Source organism: Apteryx mantelli, chromosome Z, assembly GCF_036417845.1.
Source record: "Apteryx mantelli isolate bAptMan1 chromosome Z, bAptMan1.hap1, whole genome shotgun sequence".
Classification (NCBI taxonomy): Eukaryota; Metazoa; Chordata; class Aves; order Apterygiformes; family Apterygidae; genus Apteryx; species Apteryx mantelli.
In genome coordinates this window covers 63,531,681-63,558,151 of record NC_090020.1, presented here as the reverse complement: position 1 = coordinate 63,558,151, position 26,471 = coordinate 63,531,681, and the positions used below count along the sequence as shown (strand labels likewise).

The 26,471-nt window shown below is 36.9% G+C and overlaps 1 protein-coding gene across 2 annotated transcripts in view; it reads left to right on the top strand.

Annotated features, from left to right (window-relative positions):
• NLN (neurolysin) overlaps positions 1–26,471 on the top strand; it is a 43,747-nt gene that overhangs the window by 396 nt on the left and 16,880 nt on the right. Inside the window, exons 1-7 of one of the 2 annotated variants that reach the window (XM_067315872.1) lie at positions 12,273–12,324; positions 13,274–13,530; positions 16,020–16,168; positions 22,283–22,390; positions 23,877–23,979; positions 24,713–24,873; positions 26,303–26,438. In XM_067315872.1, the coding sequence (XP_067171973.1) occupies positions 13,302–13,530; positions 16,020–16,168; positions 22,283–22,390; positions 23,877–23,979; positions 24,713–24,873; positions 26,303–26,438 (886 nt within the window). In that variant the 5' untranslated portion in view covers positions 12,273–12,324; positions 13,274–13,301. Of the gene's footprint in view, positions 1–12,272; positions 12,325–13,273; positions 13,531–16,019; positions 16,169–22,282; positions 22,391–23,876; positions 23,980–24,712; positions 24,874–26,302; positions 26,439–26,471 lie in introns of those variants that run through there. The other variant, XM_067315870.1, reaches the window with a different exon arrangement.

Below are 26,471 nucleotides of genomic sequence, written 5' to 3'. Positions count from 1 at the left end.
GAGCTTGTCTTCAACAGCATTATGAGGAGAGCGTGCCACTGCTGCGCGTTACGTGAAGGGTGAAGCGAGTACAAATACGCTACCAGAGTGTTTTAGATTAAGAGACTAGTTGTTTTCTCTGTAGTGAATGTAAATGCTGCAAATGGGCCCCCAGAGCCGCGGTGTGGAGGAAAACGTGTGGGCAGTCCTCGGTGAACTGCAGAAGCAGGGAGCTGAAGTTAGCGTCCCTGGGGAAACCGAGGGGAAGGCGTCGGGCATCGTAGGGTATAGAAGGAAAACAGGTGTTTGAAGGATGGAGGGACTACTGAAACGTAGTTGCCAACTTCCTGTTTCTCAACTCTTTCTATTATTAAGCATAGATTTTACTTTTTCAGCACGTCTTTGTTGTAAATACACGTGGGAATGGTTACTGCAGTTTCTTAATTTATAATTCTTTTGTCAGTCTTCATTTGAGTGTACCCAAATAATTGTTTCACAAAAAAGGAGTTATTTCCAATGCCAGATAGAGACCTGATAACTTGAAGAAGTTAAACAAATGATCATGGAAATGTTGATACATTCTGTTTCTCCCCATGATGTTTTAAAGTGAGACTATTTTCAAACTGTCATTTAAAAATGACAGTTTTCAGCAAGTTTCAAGCAACATGTCTTATGCTGAATAAAACATTCAGGATTTGATTCTTTTGGTTAAAATAGGCAGATTTGGGGAAAGAAGTTATTTCCAATTAAATACCATTCATATTAGAATCAAAAATATTCAAAGATTAAAATATATTTCAATGAAATGTGTGGAAAAAAGTAAGCTAAAATGCAGATTAATTAAATTAGCGCAATAGTGTGTTTACTTTTTGAGGATATTCTCAATAATGGAAAAGAATCTGACTAAAAGTAGGCACTGACATAATTTCAGTGTCATAAAATAATTTTCTAGGATTCAAGGGTTATGGAATCTTTCCTTCAAAATCAGATTTTGAATAGGAAATAAATGTATTTGGACTGTGGAAAAACTAGAATTTAGATTTAAGAGCTATAAAATTTCTCATCATCAGAAAGATGCTCTGAACACTGTTTGGCTTTTCTCTAAATGGGGAGGTAAGCCAGCAAGAAACTGGGGAAGGAGGGAAGGATGAAGAAACAAGGGGAGAACTTTTATAGTCATGTTTTCATATCATGCTTATCACCATAGTGTGTGTGCTTACTTTCATTAAACTACTAGCCCCAACACCTCAGCACTGACAAAGGCAGGCAGGACACTTGGAACGTTTTTCCCTTTCTCTGGACTCTGTGGACTGCGCAACCTCCTCTGTGTACCACAGCAGCAATTTTCTGTGGTCGGAAGCAGCAGCTGCCACTTTGCTAAACACAGCAGGCTGTAGACAAACAAACTGGCTATTAGGCAGAGTTTACGGATCCAAAAACCGTTCTCCAGACTGGCTGGGGCAAAGAGCGTCAGGCTCAGAAGCGTTTCATGGACTCAATTTGAACCCTGAGGCAGCAGATGGACCGCACTAGGTTATGCAATGCAATTAATGTCTTTTGGGGAGGTAACTGTTCTGTCGTTCTCTACAACGGAAGAAATCCCTAGCTTGGAAAGATTTATTTTAAATGGTTAGGGTTAGATCAAGAGTTTGTCTTCAGAACAGTCCCCTGCTATGTGACAGTCCAGGGCTTGGGGACTTCTCAAAACAAAGTCGTTTGATACAGTTGTTTGATATGATTTTTTTCCAACAATTTGTCCAGTAATACCTTTCTATATTGAACCTGTGGCCCAATATTGTATTTGATCTCCTCCTGACACTTGTGTTGGAAGAGACAGGGAAAAATTGATCCCTCTTCACCCTCTCTGTGCTTTTCATGATTGTATAGATTTCTTAAATACTTGTTCTGTTGTTTGTTTTTGTCCAGGCTGAAGAATCCTGGTCTAGTTAGTTGTTGTCTGAATGTAATCTGTTCTGTGCTGCAGCTGGTCATTAGTAACACATACATGACTTGGTAGAAAAGGAAAAGGTTTGGGGCAGGTGGGAGAAGAGAGGACAAGAGAGTTTATATGTGTTGGGAGGAGCAGAACTGCACAAAGTATTCTGTATGTGCATGCTTCCCATATTTTGGAGTGGTATAATGAATATTTCTGTTTTGTTCTCTGTTCCTCATTTCACTCCTATCGTCTGCTTCTTTTCAGCTGCCTCTTGGCTGATGTTTTCATGGAACTGTTTTAACTCCAGAATCTCTTTCCAAATAATTAGATTAATTCAGAGCTCATTATTGTGTATGTAAAGTTAGAATTTTCCCCCCAATTATGATACTTCACATTTATTAAGACTGAAATTCATTTTTAGTGATTTTAATGTTTACTCAGTGTTATGAGATCCTTTCACGCCTTCATGTGGCTGCTTTTGGTACACTGCATTTATCTTATCATCAGTAGGTTTTGTCACTTCATTAATCCTACCTTTTTCTAGATGAGGTATAAATATGTTAAAGAACCTAGCGTGGAACCCTGTGGGGCTCCACTAGTCGCCTACTTCCATTCAGAAAAATGAACAGCTATTTCTCTGTTTCTTTCCTATCTTTTAATCACTTATCCATAAGAGGATCTTCCTTCTTGTCTCACAGCAGCTTAGTTTCTTTAGCAGACTTTGGTCAAAAGTCTTTGGAAATCAAATAGACAGTATTGACTGGTCTCTGTCTGTTGCGACTCCTTCAAAGAATTCTGATAGATTTGTGAGTCATGACTTCCCTCAGTAGAAGAGGCTCTTTTCTAGTACATATTGTATGTATTTAGAAGAGGTAAGGTTAGGAGGAGTACATTTTTCTTTTTGGGTGAAATATGGCTTGGTGGGGTGTGTTCATCATACCATCTAAGAAAGTTCCATCTTTAATACAGACACCTTTTATGTCTGCTGTGGAGTGTGAACTCAGTGAAGTTCTTGGCCGTAGTTATCATGCTGAAACAATCTTTTAGATAGCCTGGGAAGCATTTAATGTTGTTAAATCACTGTTCACTCAAAAGCTGGAGCAGAAAACAGGCTTCATTTGCTCAAGTAATTTGTGTTGTTGAGCAGATGCACTGTAGTATTGAGCGCTGGTTGGAATTTTGCAAGCGTTGAAATAATAATGGCCCAGTATAATTCACTGTCTTCCCAGAGGAGAACAGTGACTTAAAAAGGTGCAAGTAAGTGAGACTAGGTCATCGTCTGCCATGAAGGCACAGAGTTTTCCAACCAACTAGTGATGCCAAAAAGCATTACTCTTCACTTTGACTGTATGAGACTTAACATCAATAGGAAGTCAAAGGACATTCCCATGGTACAGGCTGAATTGATTAACTGTGGCTGTAAATCAGAAAAAATCTCTGTGTTTACAAACCTTCCTCCATAGTTTTCTCTGTCCAGCAGTACTGCTTTTTTCTTAACTAGGGTCAGCCAGCATTCATGCATTAGCTGATTGCATTCAAGTGCTGGGCTGTCTTAGTGGTGACAGCGTGTGGTGTTTGCACTACATAATATGCGCTTTACCTGTTGTTTATGTTACTGCCATGATAGTCGTGTGATAGATGCTTATTTACAGCCACACCTGAGAGCGTTGTAGGGCCTTAAAAGCAATATTTTTTTCCACTGTATATTGTATGGTTCACCTGGTGGTAGAACCAAACAATAAGATAGCCCTAATGAGCACATCCTGTGTCAAATGCTGTGTAAATTAAGCAGTTCACTTGCTAGCTGTGCGCAAGGGCTGAAAAGGAATAGGAAGAGAACAGGCCTTTCTAACAACCCCTAAATGAGGTGTGCAGTGATGGAGGTCTGCTGTGACATGATACAGATTCAGTTCACAGAATGGGGTTTGAAGCCCAGCTGAGTAGTCCTAGTGAGCTCTTATTTTAGAGCCATAGGTACCATAATTTTAGGAGTGGGGATGGAGGAGATCAGATACTCTGCAGAAACAGTACCATGGCTCCTCCATAGAGTCAGCTCCAGACTACTGTGTGGAAATCACCTCCTTTTATGAAAGTCAGTCAGACCAGTTTCCAAATTTCTTTTGTTTAAAGACTATGGGGGAAGAAAAAGAGAATGCAAGTACAGTGGAAGACTGCCTAGAGATTTGTGCCATATATAACATGTCACACACATGTATAGGTTCCCACCTAAGGTCTGCATTTTCCATCGGTTACCGCAGAGTGCCATCTTCAATTACTTTGCTGTTGTTGATGTTAATTCTATCAGAGAAACCAGTAAACATTTGTTGCCAGATAAGATCATAAAAGTAGCACTGCCAGGATTAAATTTTATCAATAAAGATTTTAAAGTGTTCTTATAACCTACAGCTTTTCTGACTAGCTCAAACTGATTCTAAGAACTAAAACTACATCTATTATAGAAATACGATCAACATAGAGCTTGCAGTGAACTGAGATACAGGGAACTGACAAAATTAATGATTTAGTGTTAAATGGTACTATATTTTCTTTTATTTCCTCAAATGCAGCTTCAGGAAAAAAGTTTCTAAAGGCAGTTATAGAACTTTAAATTAGGAAGTACTAAACATGCTATCCTTTGCCATAGTGAGATCTGTCTGTGCCAAACACAGTCATGACACAAAGCCAAGTACTTTTCTAAGGAAAATGGCCCAAGAATTCAAAGCATGTATGTGCTGTTCCAGGCACTGTCAAGAGCCAAACAGATGAAAGAAAAGAGAGGCGAAGTGTAACAAGGACTTCAAATGTGTTTGTCCAGCAGGAAAAAAATGATGACTTCAATTTTGGGGCTGTGGTCCCATTCCTTCAGCTCAACTGAATTAATGCTGCCCTGTCCTTACCTTCGAGTGATATATCTGTATTTTGCTAGTTCTGTCTTGGACTTCTCTGGGGTTTTTTATTCTTTTTTTTTTTTTTTCCCCATGTTACTCAGGCCTCTGCTGACTTCTCTTGATTTTACTCTTGCTTTGCTATAAAATGAACAATTACTTCTTATCTGAGGCTGTGAGTCAAAACTGAAATGTGGTGATATATTTCAAATTCAAGCAAAAAAATAGTTTTTTTAAATTACACAGACTTTAGTGTATATAATTTCTGTCTTAAAATCCATTCCTGAGAACACAGAACACAGTGTATCTTACACTGTATTAGAAGCTGCTGAATACTCAGTGTTTTCTCTCTGAAATACTTTTTAACTTCTGCAGAAGGTCTTAATTAAAAAAAAAATGCTGCTTGGCTGTTATAAAGCTTTACTTAAACCATGCCTGTCCGCTATTATTTATGTATATTTGGTGGCACTTCAGTCTTACTTTCAGAAAAATGCCAACATATGGCATAGTATTCAAGCATGAAATAATTGGTCCTGAGGCAAACTGTCAGTTTTGCCTTAATGGGACTTTTTTTTAACAAGCCCGCTAGGTGGAGTCAAACCGTTGAGGCCATGTGAATGTTGACTGCAGTTACCTGGTGGATGTGTTCTTTGTGTGTATAATGCTGGCTTCCAGCACGCAGCACTATTCCTACTGCAGCCCATAAGACTTGCAAGTGTTTATTAACTCAGATCTGCTATTTCAAAAGATAGAAAGATCAAAATGGTCGTCTTGTTGTTCATGTTCTTAAAATTAACAGTTTTGCAAAGCTTCATACAGTAAATTGCTACTTGAAAAATGAATTGCTTGTGTTCATTGTGGTTTTCAAATCTGTTCTTATTTATATATCATTAGGAATGGCCCCCCATGCACACACACGTGTATATGAGGTGCAGCTAAAGAAATGTTCACAAACTAAAAAATAGAAGATGCCAAAGTACCTTGGTGGTTTTGTGTTTGAAAGAAATTTTCACATTTTGATATATTTTTTAAGATAAGAATAGTCTTTTTGACTTCTGGAAATGCGCAAAAAGCATAAGATTGTGTTTTATTTAAACTCAATAGGCACAAAGCTTGGAAGAATAAATGTTCAGTGCTGAATCATCTGAGACTAGACTTTTTTCTTTCTTTTTTAATCTTCTGTCTTGGCTCCCACTTTACCCCCGAAGCCATTGTCCCAGACCTTTTATGTGAGCAGGGAATACAGTTTTCTATCCTACACAAATCCGATATACTTTGATTTTTGCATGGCTATATGGAGCTGTCATATTTATGAGCAAGTACAATAAAACTGACTGTATGTATGTTTCCCAAAAATCGATATGTAAATAACATCTTAATTATTCTGTAAAGTCTTACTTGCCATTGTAAGTAATTCTGTTCGGGTGAAGATTAATTTGAAAACTAATAAGGCCATTAAAGCATCTTGGATGGAATTATAGTTATCAGTATGTAATCAGAGTTAAATGATATGGTAGACTTGAGTCTTGACATTGTTATAAAGTGAATATCAGTAGTAGGAGCACCTTGTGAACAAGCTTGCAGGTTTTTGTGTTTGCGTTTTCTAAAGCCAGTATTACCCTTTGCTGATTCTGCTTCATAGGTTGTAGTTTTTTAGCTTTATTTTCACAGTGGCCTATTAAAAAGGATTGTTTGGCACGTTCTTATCATGGAACATTGTTCTGAAACAAAACCAGACTTACATAAATGTTTAAAATATTTAATGTATGAGTTAAAAATCAGCTGGTAAATTTAATTGCTTTGCTTGTTTGCAGCAGTTATGTTTGCCATTGTATTGCTCTAATAAAGTATTACAAAGGTCCCTCTGCTTTCTGAAATCAAATCAAATTTATATTTTCCAGAAGCAACAAGTAATCAAATTGTAGATTTGTTGGCAAAATAAATTGTCTGGCATTGTGGCAAAAATAGCAATCTCTCATATACCTGATTGCAGTCTGTAACTTAGAAACTTTGTTTTCTGCTTAAAAATCCTCTTGTAAAAGCTCAGCAGCTATTTCTAAGTTATTATTCAATGTACACTGCTTTTGGTAGAAATTCTCGTTATTACTGCTTTTGGAGTTGGTAACTTAGTGCCGTAATTTGTTGCTTTGGTGAGTGACAGCTGCTTCTAGCTTCTTTGAAGTGGCTTGAAAGTCCAAAGAAAAGCTCCTGTGTTCTTGCTTCCCAACACCTCGTTGATTGATGGCGCAGTGCACGATGTGTAGCGTGTTCCAGTCTGCCCTGTATGTCACTTCATTGACAGTATTAGACCCCATAGGACTCATTTAAATTAAAAAAAGGGGGGGGTGGAGGCAGTGCAAGTCTCTTAACAGAGGCCAATTAAACATTCATAGTAAAAATGTAAGGTAAATAAAGGTGCTGTAATTTTGAAGAACCTCACAGGAACACAGACACTGGAAGGGGCAACTGGGGAGATCAGGTCTAGTCCTGTGCTACCTTAGGCAACCGAGTGATATCCCTTTTATAAGTTCATCAAACTCCACCTAAAATTAGTCAGGAAGTTTTTATTTCCCTGGTGCTTCTTGGGCAGCTATTTCAGAATCTCACTGCCCTGCTTGTTACAAATGTCTCTTTAGATTCTAGTTTCAAAGTATTCCTGACCGTTTTGTACTTGTTGCCTCTTAGCATCAATTGTTCTTTTAACTTCCTTGTGTTTAACCTTATATATAGTTAATGATAGCAGTCATTCTGAATCTCTTTTTTTTGCTAGACTAAACCCATGCATTTCCTAGCAGTAGTTCTGGCTTAAATGACTGTTGTTACTCTTCTGATCCTTCCTTTATGCCAGCACAACTGTTTTGAAGCCACACATCAAACAGATGTTGTCACTGATTGCCTGCAATCCCTTCCCCCTCCCCCTTTTTTTTGGTTCAGATCATTTTTTGCCTGAATGCTGCTCTGGCTCTTTTTGAAGTGTGGCCCTGCAGATAGCTCTGGTATCATCATTGATGGAGGGGTGGACAGGGACAGAAATGAGCGGCAGAGGGAGCAACAGGAGAGAAGAGGAATACCATAAGCCAATCCTGCTGCTGTACATGGTACTTATCCTTAATCCAGGCTTCTTTAGATATGTCAACAGTTGTGCACTGCGAAAAATCTTGAGTGTCATGTCTGAAACAGTGTGAACTAGTCAGTTCACAGGACAGTTTTGCCTTGATTTTGGTGACAGCAGTATCCATGTAACCTTAGTTACAGATCTACATTTGTTTATCCTTCCGTCCAATTTAAACTGAACCAACTTCAGATTGTTTGGCCCAAGGTAATGTCTGGCTCTTCTATAACATTGCTGCCATTTACCGAATGTGAGTCTAAAATAATAATTGCCTCTTGTTGGTTCAGTTACTGTTTGGTGAAGAATGTTGTTGCTATTATATTCAGAAGTATCTGGTTCCTACCATTATTAATAGAATTTATTTTCCAGTTTATATCTGGGAAGTTAGTTTCCCTTGGTGTATGATTTGCCACAATATTTTTCTAACACCAACGCAAGCGTAGTCCCAGAGCAGTTTTGACACAGTCGCATTGTCTTAGCTATGCTCTTTTCTTTATACTCATTCATTAATTTTGCATTTGTCTCTTCCTTTCTTCCTTTCTTCCTTTCTTCCTTTCTTCCTTTCTTCCTTTCTTCCTTTCTTCCTTTCTTCCTTTCTTCCTTTCTTCCTTTCTTCCTTTCTTCCTTTCTTCCTTTCTTCCTTTCTTCCTTTCTTCCTTTCTTCCTTTCTTCCTTTCTTCCTTTCTTCCTTTCTTCCTCAAATAAGATAAAGTTAGTGAACGGAGGCAATATGTTTCATTAGGCTAACTAGCATAATTGGAAAAAGAAGAACAACTTTTGGTCACAGAAGCCCAGTTTCAGGTCTGCAATGAATACAGATAACCATAAACATAATCAAAGCTAAACACAAGAGCAGTTGCTTGGAGTGAGTTATTTAGTTCATATTTAAATTAAATACAAGGAAAATATATAAAGATAATATTATTATAAATAAAGAGATTCTCTTAGCTCAGGTGGTAATGATAAGTATTGGTGGTTTTTGGGAACTCAAGGACCAGGATTTCAGTCCCAACACAATATTAGAGGATAAACCATGAGTAGATGCCTGCCTTACTATGGTAATGTATTATTACACTGTATGGTAGAGAGAAGTATTAGCATAGTATTATCAGTTTTATTATAGTATGGCACTTGAAGTTTGGGGAATTTATTTGTTTACAATTTTATGTAGACAAAAAATATGAAATACTAAGCCATGAAAGAAATGGTCAAGACTGCACCTGTGCATGTATTTTTGCTTGCTTGTAGTTTTTCATTAATCTGCTGTGGGTTACCTTGGCACAAAGTATCATCTGATTGACCGATGGCAATGTAACAACTTGTCTTCAAATGGTTACAGGTGGTGATTGTTTTACTTGAAATGTTGTGCTACGGTTTTTGAGAGCAATTTCAAAAGGTAATTGCACTGTGAATTGGTTAGTTAGAAAGGCTAACAGGTCTTTCTCAGTTGGTACAACCTGTATTAATCTACATAAATGACTGATTCCTTGTTTCAGAAGGAGGAGAACAGGCTATCTGCATTTCAAAAATAGGCAATTTCTGTTCTGTATCAATTTTCCATCTCTAACAGATATAGACAACCACTTGCTGGCATTTATGGCAATTATTTATGAAGCTATCAAATTTGTATGTATATTCCTCAGTGCAGCTAGCCAACATATTAATAAAATCAGATGACTCATTCTTTTTTTGGTACTTAAAAGCAGTGCTCTAGAGCCATCTGGACCCTGCATTCAAGTTCTTGAAATCAGTCCAACTTTAATTGTTTTTTAGACTTGTTTGACAGGCTGAAATTAATATAATCAGTAGGCGCTGCGACTGTTTCTGTGTTTGTTTCTGATAATATGTTGTTGGTGGTCAGTGACAGAGCTGTGCTCTGTATCTGCATTTCTAAAGCATGTAGCACCATACCAGGTGAACATAATGAATTACAGAAAGTGGTAGGTTGCCTTCAAAAAAGAATATCTGCTTCATGTGCTGCACTATAGCGTAGCTGTCAGCCTTTACTTTTTCCAGGTTCTTGTTTTCCTGTACTTCTGCCTCATTTATATGTGAAACCTTGACACACAGAGAGAGCTTATATTTTAACCTTAATTTGGCATGATTTGGCACACTCTGATTTTATCTGAGGCCTTGAACCTAGTCTTGAGGAGGTTCAGCTTCAGATTGTACCAGGACTGTATTAACATTGCATGGAAGACTAGACATAGCACAGCCTGGAGGGAAGCAGCTCGTGACTTAATGAAGTACTGTCCTGTAACAGATTTGTAAATTCGGGGTACTAATCAGTGGCTTTTGGAATGGGAAACAAAGGTGTTCTCAGAATGCTTGTGCTTTTTCTGTATCCTTTTGTTTTCGTGAAAGCAGCTTCATTTCTCATAAACTTCTAAATGAGGTTCAAAGTTTCAGTAGTCCAGTGGAGAAGCTACTAAGCCATTAGTATCAGATCTCATTTGGTATCAGGGAGAGAGAGAGAATAGGGGTGGAAGGAATTTTCTTTATTCAGGCTTCATTTTCAAAGTTTGCAAATTGTCAATATGCTGGTCATTGATGTTTCTGTATGCCTGCAAAAGGGAAAAGTAAATGTCTTGTCTAGACTGGTATAGGAGGATTTGAAGAAACTGTGGTAACAAGAAAAAAAATCTCATAATTAAATGTAAATAGGAATGTTGTCTTTCATTTATTCCTTCATTTATGTCTTGTATAAAAATAATCTTGACAAGGCTATTTCTAGAAAATTTCTCATATAGAAGAGGAGACTTCCAACAAAAAGGCTTGCCTTTAAACAGAAGCTCTGCATGCAGCCGTTCTCAGTTTGTTGGCATTTTACTCTTGCTTTGTTTTTCCTTTAGGCCAAAAATGCCTGTTGGTTTATGTATGCTCCCTGCATTGTATGCCAAAACCTATCTGAGCATTTATGCGCATACCAGACTGATTTTGCAATAAAACTTATACAGTCACAGTGGCTAGTGTTAACAAAAATAGATAACTAACATTAAATGATGTTAAGTAAATGTCTCTCTTAATAGTGAGCTCTCTGTGTGTGTTCTTAACGTATTTTTAGCTATAGCTGAAGATCTTAAGTTACCATGCTTTACCATACCAACACATGCTGTTCTTTAAACTTATGCAGCTGAAATGGAGAGGCAGATAGTAAATCTCTGCCAGAGTTGTTTTTAGTAACTCAAAGGTTTAAAATCTCCCTGTTGCTTTTGTGAAGATGCGAGTTGACCCTTCTGTGGTACTAAACACTATCAAGCAAATTTTACTCCTCAAATGCAAGCTCTCTTTTAATTATTGTAAAATTATTTTCTCTGTCAGCTACTATTTTACATATAACTGAGGTACTATTGTGTTCTCCAGCTGGACATTTTGACTATGTGGGTTTCTGCTGGTCCCGCTTCAGTCAGCCGCCTGAGTCTATATCCTTCTCCTTCATACAACTAAGTTAAGGTTTGTCTGAGCAGATGGGGAGGTAGCGATGCCAGTAATTCCAAAGCCGGTATCTTCCTGCCTTTGGTTTGGGTTCATTCCTCCAAAATATAATCTTTTTATCAAGTCCTATTCTCTAATTTTTCCACCCCCATATCTTCAGGACTGGTTTCTTTGGTTATGCTTATTTTATATATGTGAATCCAGAGGCTTGTACACAGTATGCAGCCATGTCTTCCTTTATAGACCGAGAAATAATAACTGTGTTCAAACAGGGTATACAAATTTGGAGTACAGTTTACCAGTTGAATATAACAAGAAGTTTAGGAGCACCTCTTTAATGGAATTGGAAATAGCCACAAATTAAACTGATGAAACTTGCCTAACTTCTTCCCTAAGCAGGATGATCATCTGATGCTGCTGGGGATAAACATAGGTGTGATTCTGCATTATTCTGGAGATTCTTTTGCTGCTGAAAACAGATTAACATGGAAGGGAGAAGGGGCTATGGAGGGGAAAAAGGGAACAGAGCAAGCATACAAAGGGAGAAAAGATGAGTAAAGAAGAGTAGTCTGGACCAGAGGTGACAGGAAAAAAGGCAAATCACTCCCTTCTTTCATGGAAAAAAAAGAGTTTGGGAAAAAGGACTGGTAAGTTATAGGTTGTATTCTAGTCTCAACTTTGCATGTTGCCGTACCCATTCCGCTCTGGCATCGTCTTATAAGTAGACCATAGCTTTCAAAATGTTTTAGCAGGGAGGTGATCAGCAGGGAGAAGGATCTTGTGTCACCTCAATTGTATGTGGAGGCTTTGAAGGGATGATGGTAGGGACGAAGAGCAACTGCGTAGTGGTTGAAAAGTGTGACCTCTTGAGTGGATGATCCCCACAAAATGAATGGGGAAAAAAAAACAGGATAAAGAGTGGGAAAAGGCTGGAGAAGACTGGAAAAGAGAAGACAGGACAGTGTATGGCAGAAATGGTAAGACAAGACACTGAATGAAGAAAAAGATATGAAATCCTGGGGAAAAATGCAAGCAGAGGAAAGTCAGTATAATTTTATGTCTAGCATTTTCTTTCTTCTGGTATTGCAGTGAATTGAAAGAAAATCAGGTATACTTTTCTCATATTGGGAATTCCTCCTTTCTTAAAACACCTGAAAAAAAGCTGAATTGCAGTTTGTTTGTTTGTTTTATATTGTCATAAAGATTAGTGAAAGGGCAGCCTTTGCTTGCACAGCAGCAGAACTAAGACAACCTTTGCATGTAAACCCTTCCGTCTAACTAAAGCTGAAATATAGGTGATTTATATAACCAGGATTATTAGTACATAAATTATAGTAAACTTTTCTCCCTTTTCTGGCTATAGAGTGAAACTATCTGTATAAAATCTGCAACAGTTAAAGGAGTAAATTTTCAAGGGAGTAACAACTACAGGTTTTCCTCCCATGATCCATTACACTGCAAACATTCAATACAAATATAACATTATTTTTTTCCAAGGAACACTAGCAAACTATTTTTTTTTTCTTGTGCATATATTGTTTGCAGTTCTTAGTCTTTATAATCTGCAAATTACTGTGTGGATTTTATTCTTTATTTCAAAAATGCAAAGTACTCTCTGTTTTTGTAGCGCTTCAGTAATTATCATTATGATTTTCTCTTTTGTCTGCAAATGTATTAGTGGTAGTTGGTTATCCTCTGAATGGAATAGGTGGAAGACAAACCTTGGATTTATTTTAAAATGAGATTTATTTGATAAGGGTAAAAGCTGTGTATAGTCCTGCTGGCCAAATGGTGGCTCTAAAAAGGACTTTCATCTTGCTTTTAAAAATATCCTTTAATTATTGTCTGTTGCCTGTTTTTAATTTATTATAAACTATCTTTTTGAACTAGAATCTCAGTATGCAAAATTCATTTTTATACTTTCAGGGCTTTTGGGCCACAGCTTATATTGAGGATGACGTTAGGAGCCGAAATTACTAGCCAGCTCAAAGCCTCTTCCTATATCACATCACACCAAAACCTTTTGAGATGGGACCTGTCACCAGAGCAAATTACAACAAGAACAGAAGAACTGATCAGGAAGACAAAGCACGTATATGACACTGTTGGGATGCTTAATACTGAAGAAGTAACGCATGAGAATACTGTGCAGGCTTTGACAGATATAGAAGTGGAATATGCAGGTCAGTGTACCTTTTATGTGATTCTTTACTTAGCACATTTTGTCCACCCATGAAAAAACATTGAGGAACAATTTTTATCTCTTCTGATTCTGATCCATGCTGCTCCTGTGTAGAAGATGTAGAGGTTTCATAAGGGTCCTCCAGTCATTGTCATTTTTCTGAGCGTCTCAACAGTATGTAATTTCATCATACATGAAATTCTGCTACGTTGTTGTAGAGGCAAAATTTAGGATTAGTAAAACCGTTTTGTTGATCTTGACACATCCAGAGAACTGCACTGGGCACCTGTTTTCTTTTTGCATGTGAAGCTCTACAGAGTTGTATTTTCTTTTCCAACTGTGTACAACCACTAGGGGACAATGTGCAACTGCATAGACTACAGTGTCTGTGGTACATGTAATACATTCAACTCTGTTAAGTACATTTCTTCAGACACTGTAGAACCTGACTGAGAGAAGCAAGTCAAATTGAATAATGGAAAGTTTGGTAAACTCTTAAGGGAGAAAAGGTCATGGATGAGTATGGAGGAATTTTTGTATGCTCTTTTTTAAAAGCATTCTTTACCTGCTCACTATTTTATTATGGCTTGCAAGTACCTGAAGAAACTAGGGAAAGGTACTCATGTCTAGATTGTTCTGAATGAATTATTAGGACATGCCAGCATGTAAATGGAGTTTAATGGCTGAACACAGGTCATTCAGTTAACTTTTGTCAGTCAGGTGAAATAGAAACATAAAATGTGATTGTGGTGCCTTTGTTTGGAAAAAAAACCTGTCATACTATATGGCTCCCAAAAAAGTAGTGTCCCTAACAAAATGTCAGGTTCTCTTAAACCTTTCAAAAATCCACAGTGGCAACAGAAGTGCTGAAAGCAGGCACCTTGGCTTCAAGCGCTGAGTCTTCACCTTGAAAAAAGAGCAGCCTGCAGCACAAATGATTGTACTGTAATATTAGTTTGTGGCATTCACATTCCTTAGAATTACAGTTTGGGCACATCTAGTGAATTGACTGGAGTTGTTGCTGGCAGGAAGACTGAATAATCTTCATCCAAGCAGCTTCCTCTCAGATTCAGTTTTCATTGTACCAGTGTATTTGGTACAATTATTTGCAAGCCTTTTCACCAAAGTAAAAAACTTTCTGCTTTAAATTAAAAAGAAAATCTCTTTGATTCAGAAAATAGTGGCTATCAACTTCTCAGTATAACCATCAAGATTACATCTTCCAAGTGTGCTTTCTTCTCTACATGCCATTGCAATAGTAGGTCATATCTAATCTTTTAATGCTAATCTTTAAAGCTGTATGTGAAATTAGCATTACTTAACTCTGAAACACCCCATGGTATGTGATAAGAACATATTACCACAACAGTGGACTTCCATTAGAATCTCAAATTTAAGTCCTGCGTGGCCCTTTCACATGTGCATGAAAGTGAGAGTGCCACCCCAGTAACTGGATTTCATTATCAGAAAAGACACAGATGACAAAAGACCTTACATTTCACTTGAAAGCTGCCAAAACTCACTTCATCAATTTGAACCATCTTGGCTTGCTGACAGGAGGAAAAAAAGAAGTTTCCTGCAGACTTCAGGAAGAACTGTATGCCCATGCTTGCATTCTATAGGTTTCTAAAGGGAATATCTGAGAAGATCTCAGTGTTTGCTTTTTTAAAAAACAAACAAACATAGGTTACCTAAAATTACAATGCTTTACAACTTCACCCTAGGATTATTGTTACTCTAAATTTCTTTTCTTTTTTTTTTTGAGAGGGAAAAAGTTAAATTATAATTGGCTTGAAATAAGTTAATTCAGCTCATCATGGCAATTCATTTTTATTTTAGCACCTCTATTCAGTGTCTTAGAGGTGCAATATACCTTTGCAAAATAAGGATTCATCTCATCTCAGACGTACATTTAAAAACAATAGTCTTACTCAGCTTCTGACCTCTAGAAGTTCAAAATACATAGACAGCATCCTTTGCGGTTGCCTTATTGTTTCCCCATAAATAAATAAGGAAAGAGAGGGGCTTTGACAGTGTTTTGTCATGCCAATGTAAAAATAATTTCAGGACAGATGGGCACATTTGAAAGATTCAGAGCTTTTCAGTTTAAATACTGAAAGGGAAGCATCTGTGCCAGCTGTGAAACAATATCAGTCTTCTCTGCTTACAAATGGTTCATCTTTCAAAAATCATAGATCACGTTTATATACATTTCAGTTGACTTCCTAGAAGTGTTGCAAGGATGAGACAATTAGACTTTGGTAATGGATGGTTTCTGTAAAATATTTGTTATAATGATATGCAGTTTTATCCCTTTACCCATTCATTTTTGCTTTACCTGTAATCACTTCCTTAGCTTCAGGTCTGATCTGAAGCTTCAGGTTGCTTTGGGTACTTGTTTCTTATGGTTTCTATTAATATTAATAGAACAGTTCATTTGTAAGTACAAGTTCCTTATCCTTAAAGTGTCATTGCTTTTTATTTAAACAGTGGAAAGAAGCATGTTGGATTTTCCACAGCACGTCTCACCTGACAAAGAGGTGCGCTTAGCAAGCACAGAAGCTGATAAAAAACTTTCTAATTTTGATGTGGAGATGAGCATGAGAGAAGATGTATTTCAGAAGATTGTTTATTTGCAGGTAAATCACAATGACATTGCTGTTCATAACTTGTGGAAACGTAGATAAAATTCCAGCAGTGAAAAAAATTTATCTAAAGAAGTTAGTATGTGCTATGCTTTTCAAAACACCCATCACTGTGTTTGCTTCACCTGTTCCTGTGCCAGTCAAATCTTTCCAGTGGGACACAGCTATCCAAGCTGGGACTGCGGTTCCTCAGAAACTTAAGCTGCTCTAGCCTGGTGTTCCTGCTGTTTGCCTCCCATCTCTAGGCGTGTGTTTCCTTCTCTCTCTATTGCAATAGCTTTGACATTTGTTTAATTTTCCAGTGAGCTGATTCAGGAAGCTAGACCAGCAGAAGGAAACCCAGTAGGAAAAATAAAGTGAATTGTTTTCTGCTGGCTAAACTTCCTGAACTGGTTTGCCCAGAGCATCACCAAGTAGGGAAGGAAAGAAAGGGGCAATATAGCAATCTCTGTTTAGATTGGCTTATGCTGCTTTTGAATTTGAATCCAAGGTTATGCTTTATCTCTGAAGCTGTTGAGAATTTAAAATTTTTTAAATTTTAAAAGTTATTGCTAATAACATACAACTGGAAGTGATCTCCACAGTCTTCTGTTCTGATCTGCTACTTATAAGACAGCCACATTGTATTCTCCTTCTTATATGTTGCTTAAGCCTCAAAATAATACTAAAACTAAATTGAAAGATATGTTTACTGTTTGAACAATTTCTATCCCTTTGCATTTTTGTTGTGTAGTTTCTCTTCTAACTGAGCACCTGCATGGATCTTGTATTCTTCACCTGTGCTGTTTATTTTGTTGCTCAAAGAGGAAGAATGTTTTTTGGGATTTTGTTTTTGTTTTTGTTTTTCCCAAATGCATCTAGTAACATTTAATTATAATTTTTCAGAAGGGTAATTTAAAAATAGTACCAGGAAGCTATTTAATGTGAACACCTGAAGTACCTGCATTTGTCCATGCTCCAAACTTGAGTCTTTCCTTCCATCTCACCTACTTTTAAACTTCTTGTGGTGCTAATAATACATTGGAGCACTTTTTCTTGGAGTCATTGTGCTTTTTGCAGTGTTGACTGGGAACCAGAGTTACATTTGCAATATCATATTAAAGAACCTTTCAACACCATTATCTTCTATTGTGATGTTTTCTAGGTGCATTTTCAAGTGTTTTCCTCTCACTCAATATTGTTGTTTACATGTACATGTAGGTATTTCACAGTCTCATTTTGAGGACCTTTTGATGTGTGTTGACAGATAGTGCCTTATGTTGAGTTTTTTTTTTCCCCCCTAATCTGTTGCTATTAATTAAATTTTGATATGCATTTATTATTTGCTGCGATTTTTCCCACTCTCAGTATAATGCACCCAGATACATTTAGGGCTAAACTGTAATATCTGCGTATCTATCTGTTTTTTAACTTACAGAAATTTCTAATAGTACTGGTAGTGAAAGTAGTTCTAGTAGTGAAAACCAATTGCAGTATTACTTTGTATTAACCTTTTTTTATTTTTTTATTTAATGCTTTTCTACTTCATTTTCCTTTGCAGCAATATCTGTCTTTTATAACAATTACAGTTGTTACTTAAATCTTCATTTAATTTTTTTAGATATCTTTTTTTTGGCTTAACTGCAGTATGCAGGCATGTTTTAGTCTTAGCTTTCCAGAGATACGACCTGCACTAAGATCTGAGCATTCACCAACTTCATAATAGCTAAGAAAGTAGTAACACTTTTTGCTGTAGGAAGGCAGATGTGAAATTGCCAACAGTGCAAGACTGAGCGAGTCTTGCTATTTCCAGATCACAATACAAAATTCTTGCCAATTCATCTTCTCCTGTTAGAAACTCATAGTTGAAATGTCAGGTGCCAGGAGCAGATGAAGAAAGCTCCTCCACAAACAGAAATGTTCTGTTGAAATCATTTTATCATTTTAAACAAACCAGTAAAACATTTTGATTAAATCAGTTTTTCTTGTAGCCTTGTCAAGGATATAACAGTTGAGATACATGAGTTCAGTTTTGCGATCCTACGGGGGGGCAGATTGAAATACAATGGAGAGAATGAAGCCCCTCATGCTCCGAGCTTATTTATAATGGAGATAATCCACTACCTGATGACTAAATCTCCTAGCTCTCAGTGACTTCTTGAATGTTTTTGCTCCCTTTATCCAGGACTAAACTTATAAAAGTTATTAACTGTTTATGATTCTTCTTGGATTCTGCTTTATTTAAGAACAGTTCATGATGGAAAATGTGTGACATATTTGTATTTAGTTTAAAAAATGTGGAAATAATGTGGTTTTTTTATTTTCCCAACACATTGAGGGGAAAATGCCACTTAGGTTTGTTATTGAATATATTCCAGATCTTATTCTTCAGGAAACTTTTACTTTGGGGTCTGAAATTTTGAATAAAGGTGAATTTGGTAGTGAAACTATCATTTTCAATTTTCTTACTCCTAGTGTCTGCACATGGCGGCTAGCAGAGGCATGTTTAAGAATGCTGCCAATCCTCTCCACCCACATGCCCTCGGGCAACGCCGCCTGATGTAAACAGCTGCTGTGGTTTTTCCTCCTGATATTCTAAATAGGTTTCTTTTCTTATTCTGCCTCAAGATTTCCTCGTGGAATGGGGTAGCATAGTTGTTCAAAACCAAATATAAATGGTATTTAAAATCATCAACCATGACCGCTTGAAAATTCTGTGAAGTTCCAAAATTTCAGGTGTAGTTATATACTCACAAGTAGCCCTTCTGGTGCCGTTGTTGTTCATCAGAGGAACAGCGAACGGCGCAGAGCATCCTGAACAGACACAGGATGACTGCAGAGTGTGCTTAGTTCCTCTGCCTGTGAGAGTTTATACAGTTGCTTATCCTTAAAGTCCTGACTAGTCCTCTTGAATGTGACTGTCCTTGCCTTGAGCATGTCCGTGATGGAGATAAGCTTCCCAAAGGCTACTGTTAAGATGAGAAGCTACTTGCTATTGCTGCCTTGTAAAGTTTATGCAGAGATGCATAGTAATCAAGAGGAGGATGAAGAACACAAAATTAGTTTTCTCCTCCTTTCTTCCAGAAGACTCTCTTTCTCTTTCTTAGCTCTAGAAGGAGCCAATGTTCACTGGCTGTAAGAGCTTACAAGTATTTGTGAATTCCTCCTTCCGTCTAAAGTCTCTACTGGGTTCAGGCCCAAGAGATTTTCGGAAGTGTGACAGTTTCATTTTCAAATATGTCTGATGAGGATGGGGGAATCCCTCACAAGACCTAAGTAACTCGGTGAGACTTTTCACAATCCTCTGTCCTTATTTGTTACTTCAGTAAAAGAAGTGTCTCTTTAGAGATCAGATTATTCACATTTTTTCAGACCCTTTCTGTGTCTGAGCCTTGAAGCACAGTTAGCACAGTAAAAATGTTAATGCAATGACAATATCTACATTTTTCACCTCTGTTATGGTGAAGTCATGCTTTTCCTATCATACTTTTCCTATCATACTAATCTTAGCCGGGGGGGGGGGGGAATGAATTGTGAGTTGTCTAGTGGAAAAACAATACATCAAAATTCTAATTATTTCAAATATCAAATGCTGTTTTACTCAATATCACAACATTACTTGAGTGCTTGGTAGCATATGAACTTTATGAAGCTGCAGAATATTGGGGAGTATTTTTTGTCAGAAGCAGAACAGGAAGTCTGAAGGTCACAGGGAATAGGATAAGAGCATTCCTATTATTTCTTTGTGTTGGGAAGTACTCTGTATGGCTTATCTTATGCATTTATCACAAATGAGGGTTGAAAATGTGAGATTTGGCTTGAGGGGGAGACAGGTTACTCCCAAAAGGAAAGATCTATCTTTTTACATCATTTTATGAGAGCAAAACAGCAGAGGCCCAGTGCTGCAAAAAAATTATCACCACGGTGAAGAGTGCACCATGTAACCACACTACTCATACATCATCGACTTCGGCTGTGTGCTGACCTACACTAGTATGATCATCCAGCTTTAAAAAATAATCTTTAAAATTACCTGCAAACAGATAATATTAAAAAGAAAATGTATTCTTCATCATTTGACTGTGGTATTATCAGTAAACCAAGTTATATCTGCCTAATGCTTTAGAAAAGTTGGTTTATCACAAAGTGAAGTGATTGTTGTCAGTCCTTTTTTAACTGGACTTAAAAACTCTTGTGTATAGACTGCAGGTATATGCATAAGTGTATAGTGCACAACTGTACTAATGCTTAGCAGTTCTGACCTTCTGCCCTTCCTCACTGCATGTTGAGCAGAAGTGAAGACTTGTGACTATCTTCTTTGAAGAGCAAAAAGAAAGCTAAACTCATTCTGAATTCTTCCATGATTCTAAAAACCCATCTCCACTAATTTTTTTATCCTATACCCAGTGGGAATTTCCCAAAGAGTATCTTCAGAGTAATAGGAGATCTTGCCACTGAAGAACAGTGCTGAAGAACAGGACAATACCAGTGGTTATGATCACAGAAATACTGTTTAAAATAGGAAGTATCTAGTTTTCCTCAGTCTCTACCAAATTGTATTTGCACCTGAGCAGTTTTCTTGTGCCTATTCCAGTTGACCACTTGAGAGAGAGGTTTTGAGAGAGCAGGTCAGTCCCTGTGTGATTATTTAGTCACTTGTATGTTGAGCTTTGCTCTTCAGTGGTTGCAGTTCCATTGAGCTTATCCTGTGTTTCTTGTCTGTAGATACTTTTGGCTCCCAGCCTACAGAATGGCAGTGTATCAGCTTTCATCAAAAAAGGAGGTGGTAAGAAGCCACTTTAGTATAGACTGTGTATTAAATACATATCTAATTGTTTTTCTTCTTCAGAAAAAAATAGGATAAATTTTTCATCAGTTGTCATCATTGTACTTCTGTACTCACTCAGGCTGAGTCTGCTTTGGCTGGACATTACATCAGACTTTGTTGTAAATTATGGAAAATCTGTGCGATCGCATTCATTCTGTTGTCAGAACCTTTGCTGCACTTCACCAATAGATTTTATCACATCAGTGAGGGCGCTGGTCAGAATAGACATCGTTCATGTGTTGTCGTTGTGGGAATTGTTTTTAAATCAGAGTTGGGAAACTACCTGTTTCAGAGTTTTTATTGTTATTGATTTTCTCCTGGGGTACAACTGGGTTCTTGTTGCTCATCCTTTCTGTTTAAGGGAGAGGTAATTTGCACTGACAGGTCATTAGTTGACAGTTATGTAACTCCTTCATAAAATTTGCATGTTTCAACATCATTACCTTTCAGAGATGCCAGTCAAGAATTAATTGTAGGTAGGTAAGCTGATGAGAAGGTTGTTAAGACAAGTCAGAGCTGATTCCAACAGCTTCCAACCTTTAAGGTGAACTTTAATAAAATATGTCTTTTTTAACAAGTACTAATACCATTTTTAAATGTTCACTTTATGATGGTGGAAGATGAGGTTAAAATGTTTAGAGCATTATTTTCAATTTAGGACAAAAATGGTAAGTTTCTGAATTAAATTGTTATGGTCTAGTCAGTTTGAATGGATGTTTCTTTATAAGTTAGACTCTCACAGGATTGTTTTAGTGATCTGTTCCAACCAGTATCTTGTCTTTTAATGTCAGTTGCTTTAGAAAATGGTCATTCAAGAATCTTCATAATGGCACAACCGGCCTTAGAAATACTGATTATTTGTTGTCACTGATTTGTTCTGAAAGAGGAAGATTTATATGCTTGAATTTTATCCCATCTGATACTTTCAGTGAGCCTGAAAGAGTGTTTCCTTATAGCACTTACTTCTGCAAGTTAGTGTTTTAAGAAAGCTACAGAAAGAGTTTAGGGGCACTGTACTACAAACATAAAGGACTTGTCATTATGACAGCATGTAAATGATTCTGTTTTCGTTTCTGACTGTGATACCTAGTAAAAGAAAATTGCTTTAAAATTTTTCTACATCAATGAAAGAATACTATTGTGCAGGGTAACTGTTTTTTAAAAGCACTAAAATCCAGGATGCTGCACTGTTTCTATACTGCTATTCTAAAGAACAGGTCTGCTCAGACCCTCCTTTGGTAGGTATGTTTCTCATACCATGTTATGAAAAAAATTCTCATTATCCTCTAATGTCATTTCAGCAAACTTGCAATCTTGAAAATGTAAAGCCTGAAACTAAGCGATATCTAGAGAAATCAGTTCAAGTTGGAAAAAGGAATGGACTCCATCTTCCTAAAGAAGTGCAGAATGTAAGTATGGGTTCTTCGATTGTAAAGAGCGAAAAAATTGTAGAATGGACAAAATTATGGTTCTGTAACTAAACTGTTAAGCATATATTTGAACTTCGTTCTTTTGGAGCTTGCTTAATTACTGCTCTAATCTTAACTGTCTGTTCTTAGTCCCAGATCCATCCTTTAAACTTCAATCATTTAAAGGTTTTTAAATTAGTTAGATTCCCACAGTACTCAGTGGATAGACAAGGTATCACCTCTCTTAGGTTTATTTTAATCTGGAAGACTATCTGGAAGAAGTTTGATGTATCTTCTGATCAGAGAGGAAGCCTAAATTACTGGATTCCTTGGATTCCTAACCAAGAGGCCTCTTAACCAAGAGCCTCTTGGTTTCTTAACCAAGAGGCCTTGCAAAAATGTTAACTGTGAGTCCAAACTTCAAAGTGTATATGTCACTGTTACAAAGACACAGCTATTTTAATTTCAAATATTAGTCAATGTTGTAAAGTAAGTCCAGGATTTTCAAAGATGCTAGTGATTTTGAATAACAAGCTTGAGGTAGCTTCAAGGGAGCTCAGGCAGCACTGAGAATCTTGGCCCTATGAAGGGAGGATTTGCTCAAGCATATAAAAGCCCTTGTCACTCCCAAAAATCATGAAGTAAAGTTTTCAGCATTTGAGATGCTGAAATAATTCTCCTTAAATTCTGACCTGTTATGTAACAGTCTAGATTTATGACTCTTGGATAGATTTCCCTTTGCTGAAAATAATCATTCATCATGATCCTTCAGCTAGTGGGACCACTGTCTTATATATATTTACATTCCAAAAAGGCAACTGATTCTTCTAGAAGAACTTTTAAATACTGTGTAAGGAGACACTAGTTGAATTACATTTAGGTAAAATCTTGAATAATGATAGCCTATGCCAAATTTGTGTTTGTGTAATGTTGTTACTGGTAAATACTGTTTATGTGAACTTGACAGTAAGGGGCAGACACATGCTGTAAAATATATGAGAAAATGTTTCAGAGAAGTGAAACGCTTTAGAAAAGGTTTTGGAATCCTCTTCTACACTATGGCTCTATTCTCTTCCTTTAGTCTTACCTTCACAATCCCAAAGGAGTGTTTTTCAACTGGTTGCATGCTTTTTATTCCCTTGACTCCCTTTGATTTTAGTGGATATTTTTATAATTAAATTTAGGCTTTTCAAATATGAGAAAATAACTAAATGAAGGCACAGAATGCTATTCAGAGAAGTTCTTTACGTGGTCAGTACCCTCCGGGTTGAATTTTTTGAAATGTTTTGAAATGATATTGGAATGATAGCCCCACCCAGGATTCATTGGCAACAGTATTGCTCAGGACCACAAGAAAATAAAAAGGTAAAAATGAGCCTGAGAGTACCTTTCTGGAAAAAATGAAATGGTATTCATGTGTAGGTTAGTAATTGCCAAGCATTTGGAATTTTTTTTTCAACTAAGCTTCGGTTTATGTTTGATTTAGGAAATAAAGACAATGAAGAAAAAATTGAGTGAGCTGTGTATAGATTTTAACAAAAATCTGAATGAGGAAAACACGTTTCTTGTATTTTCTAAGCAAGAACTTGGTGAGTATTACACTTGCTTTTTTCATTTCTTCAGCTCTCCAGTTTCATTTGAGTAATCTTTTTTGGCCCACTGAGTGATGGTTAGATAAAATGGCATCCTGGCTGCATTCTAGTCTTCTCTATTTCCTTGTCAATCCTTCCCCAAAGTTAGTTTAGAATTACCCTTTGTAGAGATAAGTTCTTCATAGACTGCTGCTTCCTGGACTGTTTGCCTTGCATAAGTTTAGCGTATCTGGCCTGCTTTTTTTTCATAACTTTACTTTTCTCTGCCTCTTTTTGTCTATTCTTTGCCATCAGGCAACCCAGTGTGTATTTTGTTCATTACAATTATATGAAAAACTTTTCTATCCTACAAGATAGTTAAGCTACTTCAATCATTTAAATACTGGTTTAAAGATTTCATGGGATAGGGGATTTGGGGATTCATTATCTGGAGGGCATGGTATAAAATGTTCTTTGATAACACTAGAGAAGATATTTTAAAAGTCATATTCAATTTTACTAGCCCTACATTTATTTCTCTTTTGCTCACAAGTAAAATGTTACCAATTTTCATTTTGCTTGGTTTTGATTTGAAAAAGTATTGGCAAATAGTTGTAAAAAGAAGAGTTGTTTTTCTATGGAGACTCCTGATGTCAAATTGGGTTGTAGCAAAACAAATGCAATATTCTCACAAAATGAGAGGGGGGTAGCTAATTCTGGTGAACATCATTTATTAAATTGTGTTCCACAGAAGGCCTTCCCGATGACTTTATTAAGAGTTTAGAGAAGACTGCGGAAGGCGAGTATAAAATTACTTTAAAGTATCCCCACTATTTTCCTGTCATGAAGAAGTGCTGCATTTCAGAAACCAGGAGAAAATTGGAATCTGCCTTTAACACAAGATGCAAAGAGGTACATTGTATATTAACTGTTCTGCCATAGGGTAATGACAGAGTGGAAACATGGAGCAAGCCATTCAGGTGCTAGCTTTGAATTCTCTATATTGTCTAGCACTACTAAATCAAAACCTCTCAGTGCAGTCTTTAACATTTCCTCCTTACGGTTTATTCTTACAGAAAAAGACTTTAGAAGCTGATGATATGCGTGTGTGTGTCAAAGTCTCAGTGGTGCTGTTAATAGAAGTAGGATCTTGTTCTGTTGCCAAATTTCCCTACAGTCTGTTCTGCAGCTACTTGTTGGCACTTTCCTCCCAGAAAAGGTTTTCTGAACGTAGTTTCTGAAGTGGGATTCTTCAGAATGAAAGGGGTTGTCTGAGTGCTCATTTTAATTATGAAATTCAGGTGAAATGTGAAAAATATATATTATATATATATTTAACAAAAGAGTCATTTAATTATCTGAAAAATAGCTGGAAACATGTCTTATAAAGAGGAGAAATCATTTCACAAATAATTTGTTTGAAACTGATGAGAGCAGACACCTAGATAGGTACAAAAATAATGAAAAGGGTAGGAAGACTGGAAGCAGTGTCATTCAGGCAGTTGTAGCAACCATTCGCTAGAGAACAATAGCAGCTTTGAGCTTTTATACTTAAGTGCTGGGAAATGTGAAGAGTACAAGATAAGATAACGTGGCACCAAGAACTGAGCACTGTGTAAGCTAGCACATTTAAAGGGATATGTTGTTAAAGCTGTGGGACCATCTTCAAACCTGGTGTTCTCTACGTGCCTTGTAAAAAGGTTTTTCCCAGTGAAATTACACTTTTCCAGAAACTGAGAACACCACAGCTATACTTTCAGCTTCTCAGGGATCCTGCTCTACATTTAGGCCAGGGCCTGGTTTTTTTGTGTTTCAGATGAATGTTATCCCTTACTCTGACTGCTGATGTCAGAGTGAGCAAAATAAGGAAACTTGTAAACAAGCTTTGCGTGTTGGCCTAATGGTCTGTCTTTACCGTTAGTCTTTGCAGTCTGTCTTCAACAGGAACTAGCAATTTAAGCCTCCTCTAAGTTGTGTCCCTGTTATCTTTCATATGTTTAAATGATTGATAAAGGAAATAAACTCTTTGTAACACTCGATTATTTGTTACCTTAAAAGGAAACTGTATATCTTTTAATTTACTTGAAATAGATTTACTATAATAGGGAGAATAATGACCCAGACTGATTAGAAAATGAGATTTTTAGCTGTCTGTAATCAAATGCTGCAACAAAAAATTACAAGAATCAAGCTAAACTTATATTTTTATATATGTAAGTCTTAATGTGTTTCATTTTAAATATTTGCTATTCTTTATGATTACAGATGTTATTCAGATAATTTTTTTCATAATGTGCATTGGCTGGTTTGAGTTCACAAAATTGCCTTTTTTCTGTTTTAGGAGAACACAAAAATTCTTCAGCAGTTGCTTCCACTAAGGGCAAAAGTAGCAGAGCTTCTTGGATATAATACTCATGCCAACTTTGTCCTGGAAGTGAACACTGCAAAGAGCACAGACAACGTAACAGCCTTCTTAGGTTTGTTTTTATTTATAAATAATACTTTTATAT